General features: G+C 45.8%; 3 protein-coding genes across 4 annotated transcripts; all 3 read right to left on the bottom strand.

The window, feature by feature from the left end:
- Positions 1–695: 695 nt before the first annotated feature.
- LOC128305583 (facilitated trehalose transporter Tret1-like) lies at positions 696–3,039 on the bottom strand. Its single transcript, XM_053043105.1, has 2 exons — positions 2,941–3,039; positions 696–2,873 (listed from the first exon to the last, which is right to left on the bottom strand). The coding sequence occupies exons 1-2, from the start codon at positions 2,978–2,980 to the stop codon at positions 1,507–1,509; spliced, it is 1,407 nt and encodes a 468-aa protein (XP_052899065.1). The 5' UTR covers positions 2,981–3,039; the 3' UTR covers positions 696–1,506.
- An 875-nt stretch (positions 3,040–3,914) lies between these two features.
- On the bottom strand, positions 3,915–5,552 carry LOC128297632 (facilitated trehalose transporter Tret1-like). Its single transcript, XM_053033313.1, has 3 exons — positions 5,465–5,552; positions 5,183–5,338; positions 3,915–5,107 (listed from the first exon to the last, which is right to left on the bottom strand). Exons 1-3 carry the CDS (start codon positions 5,523–5,525, stop codon positions 3,915–3,917), a joined length of 1,410 nt encoding a protein of 469 aa, XP_052889273.1. The 5' UTR covers positions 5,526–5,552.
- A 1,289-nt stretch (positions 5,553–6,841) lies between these two features.
- Positions 6,842–12,616, bottom strand: LOC128299849 (facilitated trehalose transporter Tret1). Of its 2 annotated transcripts, none has more exons than XM_053035967.1 (5): positions 12,486–12,616; positions 8,687–8,821; positions 8,454–8,609; positions 8,121–8,372; positions 6,842–8,033 (listed from the first exon to the last, which is right to left on the bottom strand). In XM_053035967.1, the coding sequence occupies exons 2-5, from the start codon at positions 8,805–8,807 to the stop codon at positions 7,114–7,116; spliced, it is 1,449 nt and encodes a 482-aa protein (XP_052891927.1). In that variant the 5' UTR covers positions 8,808–8,821; positions 12,486–12,616; the 3' UTR covers positions 6,842–7,113. The 2 variants fall into 2 exon arrangements, with proteins under 2 accessions (XP_052891927.1, XP_052891928.1); XM_053035968.1 differs by lacking the exon at positions 12,486–12,616 and adding an exon at positions 8,990–9,142.
- Between the last annotated feature and the right edge of the window lie 792 nt (positions 12,617–13,408).

Below are 13,408 nucleotides of genomic sequence, written 5' to 3'. Positions count from 1 at the left end.
TTAAGTAATATTTACGAATGAGTTAAGCACGTGAATCGCGGTGTACAATAAATCATTTCTTTCCGGAGCAGGTTGCAATGAGTAAGCAAGCGGCTCTGGTAGCATAAAGAAAGAAGATTTTTGGGCAAGCGGTTTGTGGGACATGTCTGTGTATTGTTCTCTCGATGTTAAAGTATCCTTAACGTAAACCAGAATTGATACAGGATTGCCATAGCTCAACGCTTGAAAAACGTGTCAGTTAAAGTTGTTCATCAAACATAAAATTTATCGAATCGCTGATAAAAATATTACGCTTCGTATTTTTCTACTGAATCCACCAGATCCAACGCGTTTGTTGATTTGTCAAACATTGGATGGCCTTGAAGTATCATTAGTATCGTTCGCTATTAATTAATATTGGCTCGTTTTTGGGAGATGTTGTTTAACTGGTTTTTGAATTCACAGCACTGTTGTCATCGTTGATGTCATTGGAGCTTATGTGGCTGTGCAAAATTGTTATTCAAACATTAACCCATTGTGATCAGTTAAGAGTAAGTAATGCCACTTTAATAAGTCATTGTCTTCAGCCGCTCTGCTATTATTATTCTCGGATCGTCGACATTGTATCGATCGAAGATAGCAAGACAAAGGACGAACAAAAGAACTCCATCGTCCATTCTTCTAGAGAAATAATTCTGAAGTAGTATACTGTTCGTTCACTGCTACAAAGGATGGCACATATTTGTTTTCGGCTAAGTAAGATTGTATGAAAGTAAGCTTTTAACCGTCTTCTCCTATTTGTTAACATTACTAAACGCAACATGCATTATTTGTTAAATTTGTTCGATTAAAAATGTATTACCCTTAGCGATTGCGTACCAAGATGCACTGTTCAATTAAAAGAATTCCCGCTGGCTATTGTTATTATCAGTTTATTTATAACTCTCAAGATGTCACCACAGCTCAACGTAATAATTATCAGACGTTTGCGATTGATGCATCTGTAACGTCTTATCAGACAAACGCCCCAGTGGCGGGAAGTAGCATTCGCAATCGCGAGCACGTGGAAGCCGAACAATGCAGCAAAAGCATCAACAATGCTTCAACCCTTGCGTAATGTTTACTGTTCTTTGCCGCTTTGCCAAAAGGACGCCAACACAACCAGGAGCCGGCATCTTGTTTCGCCTGCAGCCTGTAAATGCACACATCACGTTCACGCATTATCGCGCCATCGTTGAAGCGAGTCCGCACGACAAACCGCTGACGATCGGAAAGGCGAGGTTTTGTGGTTCAAAACAAACAAACCGCGCGAAACATTTTGTCACCAGCACAACATTGTTCGCGCGCACGCCGACGGGTGGTTGGTTTGAGGATGCATTGTTTTCGTAACGTAAAGCGGCAGGAGGGTTGGGAAAACAATGCTTATCAACGCGCGGGCCGCGTCCTACAGCGCGTACGGCAATGTCAACGTGAAACGATACTGCCGCTACACATCGGCGAATGCATAAGAGGCCGAAAACACTGGTTTCATAATCGTATCGTCTTGATACCGCCCAAGCGCTCCTGGATCGCGAGCAGGTTGAGTCCGCGCGTTTCGATGACATACAGCCAGCAAAATAGGCCAGCTCCGGCACAGAAGCCGCCGAGAATCCAGAAAGCCCAATCCAATCCGGCAGCTTGTATGAGGACGGTGATTATCTGCAGAATGGCATAATCGAACAGTACGGAACCGAGCACGCACAGCGTTACACCGATCGGTTTCAGCTCGTGGGCGAAGATCTCCATCACAATGGCCCAAGCAACTGGACCGAAGCCCGCATTATAGAGTGTCACAAAGCCGACCAGTGCAGTTAGCGGTAGCCAGCGGATAGACTCCACCGATACGGTATAGCGGTTAAGCACGAAATATGTCCCGAAGGTGGCTAGCGCGATCGTCAGCCCAATCGATGATGCCAGCAGTACCGGACGACGGCCCGTACGCTCGATGAAGAATGGTGTTGTACAGCTGGACAGGAATTGTAGCACACCCAGCACAATTGCGCCATAAATCGGGCCGAGCGAAGCATTCGATTCGGCGAACAGTAGCTCACCGTTGGCCAGGATGATGTCGATGCCGGAACACTGCTGAAACAGCACCAAGCCTAAGCTGATCCAGAGAGCCTTTTGATTGCCGCGATGTGTCAGCAGGCGCTTCAGGTGATGGACAGTGCGGGCTGGTGCACCATCATCGCCATCTCGCCGCTTAACGTACTGCTTTATCTCCTCCAGTTCGGACCTAACCTCGTCGGCATGTCGAGCCCCTCGCAGGAACATGAGTGACTCCACTGCGCGCTGATGATGTCCGCGCTGCACCAGATAGTGCGGTGTTTCCGGCATGTACAGAAACAACGTCCCGAACAGTATAGGAACTCCACAGCAGATGCTCTGAAGCGCCAGGTAGCTTACAAACGGTCCAGCACAGTACACGATCAGTATCCCCAGCGTAGTTCCGATCTGAATGAAACACCCGAGCGCACCTCGATAACGATCACTGGCGATCTCTCCAATGTAGAGTGTTACCGTCAACAGGACGTACCCGTTGGCAAATCCAATAATGGTGCGTGCTAATATCAGCAGTGACACAGCACCAACGATCATGCACAGTAGCCAACCCGCAATGTATAAGACGCTGCTGAGTAACAGCGCTATGCGAGGGCCCTTATGCTTGTTGATCCAAAACGCCAGTAAAGGACCTACCAAACCACCGATTGCTAGGCCCGCCTCGGACCACATCTGTTCCTTCTCGGACAGTACCTTGCCGAACGGGTTATCGTTCAGATCGGTTTCGGACAGCTTCTGAAATATTGGGGAAGGCCACGCAATACCACAACCAACCGAAACGGTGGCAAGATTGGCTGCGGATCGGAGGCTTACTTTACGAAGTGGTCAAAACAAGCATACCCAGTTCCTAATATCTCCTACCTATTGCACCCGCCAGAAATTCGTTGTAACGCCAATGCATAGTATTAGCCCAATTACTGCAACGACACTTTTAGCTGTACTTGACACTCTCACTCCATAGCAACGCACAGTGAGCTATCGGCATGAGTGTGACGGTTTTATACTGGATGACGCGCACCGGAACTAGGTACGGCGGCGCACAAATCAAACATTGCACAGATTGCACAAATTGTCGAACACGAGCAGAGACGAGTGGCACGACAAGTTTGCAGTTTGCAGCCATCGATCGATTATTTGCCGGAGACGCGATAGAGCACAGGCAGTCTGATATGCTTTGGAATAGATTGGAAGTTGTCATCGAACAGAAAGTTTCTACTCAACATCTTTCGCTTGGATGTATATATTAATTTGTAAGTTATAATAATTAGTAGATTTATTGATAATTAATCAACTAAACGATTACTTCCGGCGCGTGTTGGGTGTAAGTGTGTTGACATGGGAACTTTGAAGTAGGCGACAAGGTTCTAGAATTTTGTGAGCATGTACTATTTGACTATTGCTTTTTGAAAGTCGACAGGATAATAGCCACTTATTCTATCAGTAAATGTAACCCAACGGCTACAATGAATCGATTGGCCTTGAGGGTTTGCCCCACCACTCTAAAAGATCAAATTTGTAAGCGTTTATTTCTTCGTGTGGAGAAATTTAGTGCAATTGCCTTCAACAAGTGCTTTTACTGCATGATCCTTGATCGACTTGGGACTATCCGGTTGAAGCTAATCCACAGAAATATGTCACTGGAAACCCTTGTTGTAGTCGTCTCTGCCACTTTAGCGTAATTGGCGCTACTTAGACGTATGCTTCAGTTACTACTCAACGAAGTACTTAGGAACAAATCTTTGACATTGCCGATAATCATCAAGTGTCCTGACAAAAGCCGAAGTCCGAACGCAGTAATCAACGCAAAGCCGCCATCGCCACTATCTGCAGTATCTTTAAGCCTTATCGTTTAGTATGACCGGTGCGGTTTCGTTAAGTTGCGCTTGTATCTCTGGCAGCGACATACCCTTCGTCTCGATCACAAACAGATAGGTAAACAGAAACGCACCGGCAGTGCAGATGGCGAACATCCAGAACAGCCAGTGCGTGCCGATGGCCGCGTCCAGTGAGCTGAAGTAGAACAGGATGAAAAAGGCAACACCCCAGCAAGTGCTAGACACGATGGACGATGCGAACGATTTGATGTTTGGCGCAAACATTTCGCCTATCAGAAGCCACGCGATCGGACCGAACCCGAGACAGAACGCCGATGTAAACACGACCAGTGACAGAACCGGTAGAAAGGCTAGCCGGTCAAGCGACACGCGCTGCGTATCCAGATAGAAGTAGGTCCCGAGCGCTACCAGCGCGCAACACATGCCACCGGACGAGATAAGCAGGTACGGGCGCCGACCGAGCCTGTCCAGGGATAACACCGTAATCATACTCGCCACGACCTGCACACCGCCAATGATAATGCTGGCCACTTGGGGTTTAACCGACGTGCCCGTCTTTTCGAAGATGGTCTGCGTGAAGAACTGCACCGGATTGATACCGGACAGTTGCTGGAACACGATCACACCGGTGCAGATGAATAGGGCCCTCCGGTTGGCATGATCGCGGAACAGCTCCCCGAAGGTGGCACGATTCCGTATCGATTCCTCCACCGATCGCTGAATCGTACCGAACTCGTCCTGCAGCTCCTCGATCGGTTCGCCGCGTAAGTGCTCGAGCGACCGGGAAGCGTCCGCATAGCGCCCGTGGGCTACGTAGTAGTGCGGTGTTTCCGGCATCTGACTGAACGCGAGACAGAACAGCACCGGTACGGCGAGCAAGATGTACTGCATGGCGGCATAGCTAACGTACGGACCGATGCTGTACACCATTAGCATTCCGAGTGTGATCGAAACCTGCAGTAGCGACCCGAGTGCGCCACGTCTTTGGGCCGTCGCTATTTCGCACACGTACAGTGGCGTGATGCCTAGCGCAAATCCGATTCCACATCCCTGTACAAACCGGCCGACCAGGATCTGTGCAACGGTGCGTGCCGTTACGAAGAGGATGAACGCTACCGCAAACTGGACACCGCTTCCGAGCAGGGCCACTTTCCGCCCGAAGCGATGGGCGATGTAGCCTGCTAGTGGAGGTCCTGTAAGATTGTCGACGGACGTTCCAGTATGGTTCAGTTATTATATTAGTAGATTGCGAGTGAAGCGAGACCTACCCGCCAAGGATCCCAACGCAAGTATCGACCCAATCCAGGAGAACTCCGTATCGGACGGCACTTTAGACAAGGGCGAAAGCTTTAGATGGCTAAGCTTTGATTCCACCGGAGATGTCCAACCCATCGCACATCCAGTACAGACGATAGACATGTTGGCTGAACGAGAGGGAAAAATAATGTTAAAAGACACCATGCCTCATAGAAAGTTCAACAATATCTGAGTATACTTAGTGAACTTTTTTGCTACTATCTGTCATTTGTTTGTCAACACACGCTACTCACCGAGAATAGCTGCCAAATACTGAAATTTGTTGCGTAGAAATGCAATGTTATTGATCCACATGGTGATAACGGGCAGATGAGTGATTGATGTCTCTTGAACGATGGACTAAGTGGCGATAGAACACCTTGACCGGTATCTTGCACTGTTCGCGGTAATGTTATTGCGCACGATGACACATGAGTTGCAGTTAGTGAATAAAGACCATCGCTATGGAGCAACAGGACCGAACAGGTAAACAGTTCTCACGTCGTCGCATCCACAATAGTATGCTAATTGACGATAGCACTAACGATACACTAACGCTCAGGGATGCACCAAAGTTCAATATCTTTAAAATACCCAAAACAAAACAGCGAGGGTAGGCGTATGAAATGTCTCAAGGAGAGACAAAATTCCCGTTTCTAGGCTTTCCTTATTGAATTATTAGAACGCGATGACACGTTACACGCTAGATTAGAAGTGATCACCACGGTGCGTCTTACTTCAAAGAGCTCAGGCTCTTGACTGACCACCGGTTAAGTTAGTCCGGGGAGGAAGCAACTATACCGCACTTGCTCATTACCGATTACCAATTAAACGCAACCACTGTCGCGCTTAATCTCCCGCTGCCACCATCAATTGTACGTTTGTTTAGATTTTGTTGTGCGTTTTTTACTGCTCTGGATGACGCGAAAAAAAAGGTTTCAGTTCCTTCTGCATACCGGGGCCGGGGGGCTTTTATTGCTTGCGGCCCCCCTTCATCTTATACTCAACCATGGTTTACAACAGATAGCTTACAATTTCTTATCACAGCGGATGCTTGTTGTTTTTAACAATTAAAAAAACAATTAAACAAAACCTAACACACCGCTCTCCGACAAAAGCTCCCTTTAGTCGGTTCCCAAACCGTAGCTGATTGCTTCCGACAGATTGTTGAGCGGGGAGCTTTTGTCGGAGGAGTAAGCTTTGGTAAAGAGCGCACGTGTCGAAGTTACTTTTGTTTAAGGATGTTACTTCAAAAAAATATGTTAAATGTTAAAAAATACGATATAAAATTAATTACATTTAAACTATTTTAGGACCAATATTATTTGATTGATAAAACCATGTAATTGCTTCAACACACTTTTGGTTGCTATAGTCGATATTAAACAATTTGTTTTAATTTACAGAAAAATATTTTAATTTGCGATGTAGTGTATTCAGTGTTTTTATTGAAATTATAAATGTTTTCCAAAATGTTCATAATATTTATTAATATAGTTACGTGATTTTCACTAGAGAGTTAACAGTGTTCCATAATTGTATTGGTTTAAAATACCGTACCGCATGTGGAACCCTCCTCCAAGAAGCCAGATCTATTCAGTTAGATATTATTTTCACTAATATTGAATAACATGCACACACTCGTAGAACATACCTTATAGTATACAGATACTACTTCTTTTTATTCAAGTAAAGTAACACAATACATTCAACGTTTTCGTTTGCGATTCCTAGCAAACGTATCACTTTGGTGCGGGCGAAAGCTTACTACACTGGCTAAGCGAAGGAAGTAACAACTAGTAATTCTACAGCAACATTTTTTGAGCACTACCACACCACCACTAGCAGGACATGCGTGGTGGTAAAACCGACAAAACTCTGTCAAACGCAGCCGATTGTAGGCTTAGATTCTACCATTTAACCGATCCTGAATCTCCTGTAAGCTAAGTCCCTTGGTTTCCATCACCGTCGTAAAGGTAAACGCAAACGCCACAGCGCACAGGATGCCAAAGATCCAGAACGACCAGTGTGAGCCGACGGCGTTGTCCAGGTCGGAGAAAAATTGCAGAATAATAAAGCCAAGCACCCAACAGGTGGATGCGACGATCGACGATGCGATCGATTTGACATTCGCCGGGAACATTTCACCCAGCACTGCCCACGGCAACGGTCCAAATCCGATGCAGTACACCGTCACGAAAACGATCAGCGACATAATCGGCAGCCAGCCGAGACTGTCGATCGAGGGTGACCGGGTGTGCTTGAGGAAGAAGTACAGCCCCATCGTACCGAGCGAGATGCACATGCCGCCCGCAGATGTCAGCAGGATCGGCTTGCGTCCCAGCCGATCGACGATGAGCGGAGTGGCACCGCTGGCCAGCACCTGGACCGCACCGACGAGTATGGTTGAGACGGCCGGTGACAGACTGCTGCCGGTGCTTTCGAAGATGTTCTGGCTGTAGAACAGAATCACGTTGATGCCGGACAGCTGCTGGAAGCTGATCAGACCGGCACAAATGATCAGTGCCTTCACGTTACCGGCATTGCGGAAAAGGTCCATCACCGTACCCTTGTTCTTGAGCGACTCCTCGACGGTGGTCGATATTTCGTGCAGTTCCTCCTGTACACCTTCCACGGTTTTGCCGCGCAAAAAGCACAACGATTCAACCGCCTTCTCTTTGTCGCCCTTGGAGATGTAGTACGCAGGTGTTTCCGGCATAAAGAAGAACGTCGCATCGAACACAATCGGAAGTACCAAGCAGGCCCACTGTAGCGCATGGTACGATACATACGGTCCAATGCTGTACACGTACAGAATTCCAGCTAGAACGGAGAAAACAGTTCGGAGTGATGTGAATATCGGGGATCTGGGATCGGCAGAGAGAGAGAGAGCGATTTGAAGATACTTACTAACGATGCACAACTGCATGAGGGATCCTAGCGCACCGCGATACTCGGCACTAGCGATTTCGCCGATGTACATTGTCTGCACGGTCATTACGAAGCCAACGCCCAAACCTTGTAGGAAGCGGGCCACCAGCACCTGCACTACGGTCGTTGTCGTCAACAACAGCACCCAGGACACGATGAAGAAAGCCGAGCTAGCGAGTAGCGTGTACTTACGCCCAATCCGTTCCGCTAACGGTCCAGCGATGAAGGGTGCTGATGTAGAGGAACGTGCAGTATGCATCACGGTGAGTAGATATTTCCAACTGCAAAGCCGGTTTCGGGACATTCACTTACCAATCAGTGCACCCATCGCCACCAGGGACGCAATCCAGGAGCTTTCCGAGTCCGACGGGATCGTATCTAGCGGTGTGGCAGCTTTGGAGGCAAATTTAGGACCAATTGGTGAGGTCCAACCGAGCGATGTGCCTACCATAACCGAGGCCAGGTTCACTGATGCGGAAGAGACGTTGTAAAGATCGTCAAAATAACACCTTTTCAGCAGTAGTTTCACAGCAGCGCCTGCTTACCGATTATGCCAGCCATAAACTGGCGCGATGGACTACCCTTTTCCATTTTGTAGAAATGTGAGCTTTCGTGCTTCTCGAAGGTAGCGACTGGTTGGTACTGATTAAGTTCAGCAGGATTCATTTAACACTGTGTCCCTGTTTCAATGAGCAACACAAGAACAAATCATTAATACCGTTCCTCTTCGAGTAAATGTGCTCCGTTTGTTCACAAAACTAATGTACTGCACGAGCCAACAACACAAAACAAAACAAGTAATGTTGCTTTTTGTCACAAAAATGGTTTGGAAAACCGAATCCATACACTGTTTAACTAAAACACCCAGAATGGAGAGAGCGTGTGCTGTGGGGGGTTGCGAACCCTGCCGTCGAGAACCGTTCCCTGTTGGCCGAGATGTTGGCGGTGATAAGGAATGGCGAGTGCGAAACTTGTCGCGTCTCGATTGTCGCGCTGGTCAATGTCAGGAATCGAATGAAATGCCGTAACAAGGGTATCTCGGTTCTTAAATACAGTGAGCGGTGTAGCAATCACGGTAGCACTTGAAGGAACTCCCTGAACATAAACATACACACAGGGCCCGGCTGGAAGAAAGGAGCATCCCGCGGAATTTATGTAAACAGATCACACTATCAGTCGACCACGGATGGTGGGTGTGGGTTGTGTGTGTGGAGGAGTGGCATGGCGGGGTTAGATCAGAGAGATGGCGACACTTGAGCATTCCTCCTATCCGAGTCATGTTGTGTTCCCCACAAGTCCACAAGGTTCTACATTGCCAGCAGGTAGCTGATCGGAATATCTTAACTGTCCACTGTCCACTGCACTTTCAACATGGAACCTTTTTTCCCAACATCTGCAACAACGGTTATCCCACAGCGTCTGTCCACGACCAGCCTATCGCTTTGTTACCGTTTATCCTCACAATAAGAACATTTAAATTGGGCTTTTGTGTGCGACTTGCGGCTGCTTTCTATTCCCTTTCACTCTGTAGACTTACGCTAGCCTTGGAAGTCGTCTTGTGTGACGCACTATTCACAATACTTCACACTACTTCAGCTGCAAGTGAGCTGTGTAGTATATACACCGTCGTCGACGGACTAAGCGCGACTAAGCACGAGGAGGATAGTGCTCATCCGTTTTAAAATCTACCATAATACGACACCCTTTTTGAGATACCGTTGCACGGCAAGGAAATCAATCTTATCGGATCGATGCTCTCGACTGGTGGAACCGAGGGTGACCGTGAAATGCAAGTGTCCTAACGGGTGATCGAATGGAACGAAAAGTGCAAGGAACGGACCGAATATGATGTAAGTAAAACTCTGCTGTTTTTTTATCTCGGTCTTTCAGTTAAAAATCAATTAAAGAATTCTTGGACACCTTGCACAGCGATTCCTCAAACTAATCGTCACCAATAACAATAAACGGAAGCGCACGATCACAACGCACGTGCGCATTTGTCGCTCTCGGTTCGGAAAGCATTATCATCGATCGGGCCAGCTTTATTTCATTGCTTTAGCACCTCTCCAGAGACACCGTCTGATGTCCACCGGGGAGGAGGTTAGCAAGTGCGTTAGCAGCGTTTTAATTAGGCGCTTGTTTTCTTTGGCCATGCTCACGTTGTCGCACACGTCCGCACCATTACGCAGGTCCATCGTAGCACAACGCTAAGCTGGAGCTATGGGATGGTCCCGCGTACATGCAGATGTCATCGGTCATCGCCAAGGTGTTTGCCAGTGGGCCGCTATGAAACCGCATACCGGAAACTGCAGGATTTCAAGTTCAAGTTTAATAAACAAACTTTAAACGTCCACCGGTAGTGGTTTAGTGCGGTGTGTTGAATGCAACCGAACCGATTTGCATATTGAAACATTGAGATAAACCATGCGATCTATTCCCGTTTTAGCACACCGTGGACAGTCGACTTGGGCGGTGACTATTTGTTTGTATACAGCGCAAGATCTAAAACGGGACCGAGCAGCTTCGGTTGAGTTTTCAGCAGTTTTGATCGTACATCATGTCAAATTATGGGTCGGATTTATACAAACGATCAACACTGGCCGGCTATTGTGGTTTGCTGCTGCTCATCAATCCAAAGCTGAAGGCGATCAAGGTTTCTTGTATCGTTGGTCAACTGTGGCAGGCCACTGAAACAAAGCGTTCAGCAAACAGCGCTCTGCCACACTTGTAGATAGTGCGATTTATTGCTCAAATAATATGGGACAAATTATCAACGAACTTTACCAGGAAAGGCACGGTAAAGACTTCTTCTCTATTATTTTTTATTTTTATTTTCCACAGATCAACAACTCACACATGCAAGTGATACGAACAGTGTGTACGCAATTGAAGAGATGTGAGTGCGGGCATTTGTTGAATGGGTAGATAAAACCATTGATGCAAACCATTGACAGTGGAGTCTACTCTACACTACTGTATGTTTATAAACCAATATATGAGTAAACATGTCAACCAGCAAGATTCGTAAAAGTGTTATACGAGGAAGAAAAGCTCCTTACGTCCTCTAGGATCATTCATAATCGTTAGTACCGTTTAAATTAGAAACTTTTATCTAAATTGCTGGGTCAAGTTTGCATCACTGATACATTGAAGGTTCGCCTTAAAGTTCATAATTGATATCATTCGGTTATCAACGTTACTTTATCATCTTCGAGAAAGTCACTATTTGGGACTATTCGTTCTTTGGTTCATAACATAGAAGAATATGTTTTGATCTGAAATTCATCATTTATCAGGAAGTTTCAAAAACAATATGATTCTGATGGAGCATCCTATGGTTGCAAAAGAAATTAATAGAAATTTCTATAACCATTTTGCAAAACTAAGTGTCACATTATAAAGACATAACGCTGAAAACTTTCTCATACACCCAATATGATTTTTCACACAAAGCTCTTCAAACTATACTTCAGAGAAAAGGTTAAGTTTGGAGTGTTTTATTATATAACTTCAGAGAAGCTTCAATGAAATAGAGGAAGATTTATTATTTAATCAACCAGATGCTTTAGAAAAACTACTTCAAAGAAAAGTTATCAGAAGAAGTCATCTTATCATCCTGCGTGGGGAAAATAATATAGTACAAACAGTAAGGAACTTAATTATTGTTGTTCCAACTGTTTAAATACTCTTTCAATTATTCACCGCAAAATGGCCAGAACTTAAAAAAAACAATGCCGTGGATCTTCAACCAAACAATGTTACCAAATTACTTAAACGTTACGTTTTTCCCCTCCTTTTACAAACTCACAAACATCCGATGCGCATTCGGCTCCGGTACTCCGTTTGTGTGATGGGTATCTTCCGTCTGGTTGATAGCAAACACGTGCCGTATGATTCAATAGTGGATGGTTAAACAAAAGCTGGAGAAGCAGGCACTAAACATTGGTGCCTGCCTGTTTGTGCACGATGCAGCACCAAGCCGAGTTGCACTTCAACCGAAAAAAGTAATCTTTTCTCTAATGCTTCACTGCGGTGCGAGTTCGGTTGTGAGTAGAGGTTTGTCAGAATGTACAATAATCGACCTTCGAAACCGGCTAAACGGGGGGTTGTTTTACGCCCTCTGTTTGTTTTAGATTGTGTTGTGACTACACTTCCGGTTTGATCAATTACACTTGAGTCGTAAAACGAGATTGAAGTCTGAAATCACTTACGAGCTGTCGCGGGGATTTAATGAATTTTGTGTTTAATGAAAATAATATTAAGAACACGATGCGATCATGTATCGGCAGATTAAAGTTTTGAACAAACGAATGTCCCAATAACACTTCAATTAACAATATTTACCATTTTTGAAACATTTTTCCCTTTTGTTTTTCAAATGAAAATAGATCAACAAGTTTTAAAGCTGCAGTAACACAAAGTACACACGATTAAGTTACTTTCTCAAACAGACTCCACCGCCTGTCCGCCAATTTCGATTGCTGAAAGAGCACTAACTTCATACAGCGCTGCCCACAGCCACTCTAGGCTGCGTTTGATAATCGCTCGGACCGGCAGGAATGTTGGTGCACATGCAAATTTGATGCAGGCCCCAACGCCGTGCCCGAGAATCGAGAATCAAGTGCAGCGCTTAATCAACTTATCATAGCCACCGCAATGGAGAGGGAAAGTAGCTGCTCACTTTGGCGCTGTTTGTGTGTGATGTCTGGTGTAATGATGAAGCAAAAAAAAAACCGACGCTTTTAACAACTATTTCATTGTTTACCATTTTCCTCCCACTACCGTTGGGTGTACCGCAACCAAACGGTGATCATCGGTGGTGGAATGCACGCGAATAGAACCTCTGGCGAGGGAAATAAAGAGTTTCCAGGTTTCCCACGTTTCCATCCAGTTTGTCTCTTTCTTGTAACGAGTTTTTCCTTCCTTTCCCGATGGCGGAAAGTGTTGGGGAAAATTGCCCGATGGTCAATTAAGAACAACACGTGTTTTTGTGTCATCGAGTTTAAAAAAATGGCATTCATGTTTAGGTGTGACCTTAGGGGGCATTGTAATTGATCACCGATAATATGTCATGTGGACACGTTGGACTGTAGTCGCATGGATTAACAAATGAAACAAACGTACAGCGGGTCTAGTGCTAGACATGCCGAGCATTTTTGAGCGGCTTCGATACGTTGTTTACTTAAGAAACCAATTTGAAAATTTGAAGCTGAATATTATCGAATATTTTAGTATTAGTATAGTATTATCCAATATACATTCAAAAG

This window comes from Anopheles moucheti, chromosome 2 (genome assembly GCF_943734755.1).
Source record: "Anopheles moucheti chromosome 2, idAnoMoucSN_F20_07, whole genome shotgun sequence".
Lineage (NCBI taxonomy): Eukaryota > Metazoa > Arthropoda > Insecta > Diptera > Culicidae > Anopheles > Anopheles moucheti.
This window is presented reverse-complemented; position numbering and strand designations above follow the sequence as displayed.

What these genes read in the sequence shown, in the direction of transcription:
- LOC128305583 (XM_053043105.1), bottom strand. Translation starts at nt 2,980, where the DNA reads ATGCATTGGCGTTACAACGAATTTCTGGCGGGTGCAATAG. An exon ending in ATTTCTGGCGGGTGCAATAG is followed by an intron (nt 2,874 to 2,940) that starts GTAGGAGATATT and finishes TCCGATCCGCAG; the next exon opens with CCAATCTTGCCACCGTTTCG.
- LOC128297632 (XM_053033313.1), bottom strand. Translation starts at nt 5,525, where the DNA reads ATGTGGATCAATAACATTGCATTTCTACGCAACAAATTTCAGTATTTG. An exon ending in GTATTTGGCAGCTATTCTCG is followed by an intron (nt 5,339 to 5,464) that starts GTGAGTAGCGTG and finishes CCTCTCGTTCAG; the next exon opens with CCAACATGTCTATCGTCTGT. An exon ending in TGCGTTGGGATCCTTGGCGG is followed by an intron (nt 5,108 to 5,182) that starts GTAGGTCTCGCT and finishes ACAATCTTACAG; the next exon opens with GACCTCCACTAGCAGGCTAC.
- LOC128299849 (XM_053035967.1), bottom strand. Translation starts at nt 8,807, where the DNA reads ATGAATCCTGCTGAACTTAATCAGTACCAACCAGTCGCTACCTTCGAG. An exon ending in GGCGATGGGTGCACTGATTG is followed by an intron (nt 8,373 to 8,453) that starts GTAAGTGAATGT and finishes CCTCTACATCAG; the next exon opens with CACCCTTCATCGCTGGACCG. An exon ending in CATGCAGTTGTGCATCGTTA is followed by an intron (nt 8,034 to 8,120) that starts GTAAGTATCTTC and finishes TCTCCGTTCTAG; the next exon opens with CTGGAATTCTGTACGTGTAC.